The 623-nt window shown below is 74.5% G+C and overlaps 1 protein-coding gene across 1 annotated transcript in view; it reads left to right on the top strand.

Annotated features, from left to right (window-relative positions):
* Positions 1-28, top strand: part of CHLNCDRAFT_144732 (expressed protein) — a gene marked incomplete at both ends in the record, with an annotated part of 1636 nt that extends 1608 nt beyond the window's left edge. Inside the window, one exon of the mRNA XM_005848352.1 lies at positions 12-28. Coding sequence (XP_005848414.1) covers positions 12-28 — 17 coding nt within the window. The remainder of the gene's footprint in view (positions 1-11) is intronic.
* Between the last annotated feature and the right edge of the window lie 595 nt (positions 29-623).

The following is a 623-nucleotide window of genomic DNA, read 5'->3' as shown; positions in this document are numbered from 1 at the left end:
CGCGGCAGCAGTCGGCGGAGGGGTCTGAGGGCGCGGCGCAGCTGCAGCAGCTGCAGGCGCAGCTCAGCGGGCTGGCCGACGGCGGCGGCGGCGGCTTTGGCGGACTGGCCGGCGGCGGCGGGTACGACGCGCTGCGCATGCAGCAGCAGCGCCAGCTGCAGCAGCAGGCGGCGCTCAAGGCGGCGGCGGCCGGCGGCAAGCCTGGCGTGGCGGCGCAGCCCGACCGCTTTGGCCTGCTGGGCCTGCTGAGTGTCATCCGCATGACAGGTGGCCGCCTGGCTGGGGGGCTGTGGTGTGGAGGGCTTGGTGTGGAGGGGTGTGGAGGGCCGGCGGTCGGCGCTGCGCTGCGTACGGCGGGGGGCGGGTCGCAGCAGATGCAACTGGGGTGCAGCACGGAGTGCTGAGGCAGCATGCTGCGCTGCCCTCCCCGCGACCCCTTCTCTCCGTTCGCCCTCTGCCTCCCCACCCCTGCCCTCACCGCCTCCACTTCTCTCCATGCACCCTCTGCCTCCCAACCCCCGCCCTTCCCTGCTCCATCCCCCGCTGCCCCCGTCCCCACCGTCCCTGCCCACCTCCCCCCACCCGCCGCTCTTTCCTCCCGCACACCCCGACCTCACCACTGT

This window comes from Chlorella variabilis (genome assembly GCF_000147415.1).
Source record: "Chlorella variabilis unplaced genomic scaffold CHLNCscaffold_8, whole genome shotgun sequence".
Taxonomy (NCBI): Eukaryota; Viridiplantae; Chlorophyta; class Trebouxiophyceae; order Chlorellales; family Chlorellaceae; genus Chlorella; species Chlorella variabilis.
Note: the sequence above shows the minus strand (reverse complement) of the source record. Positions and strands in the feature narration are given on the sequence as shown.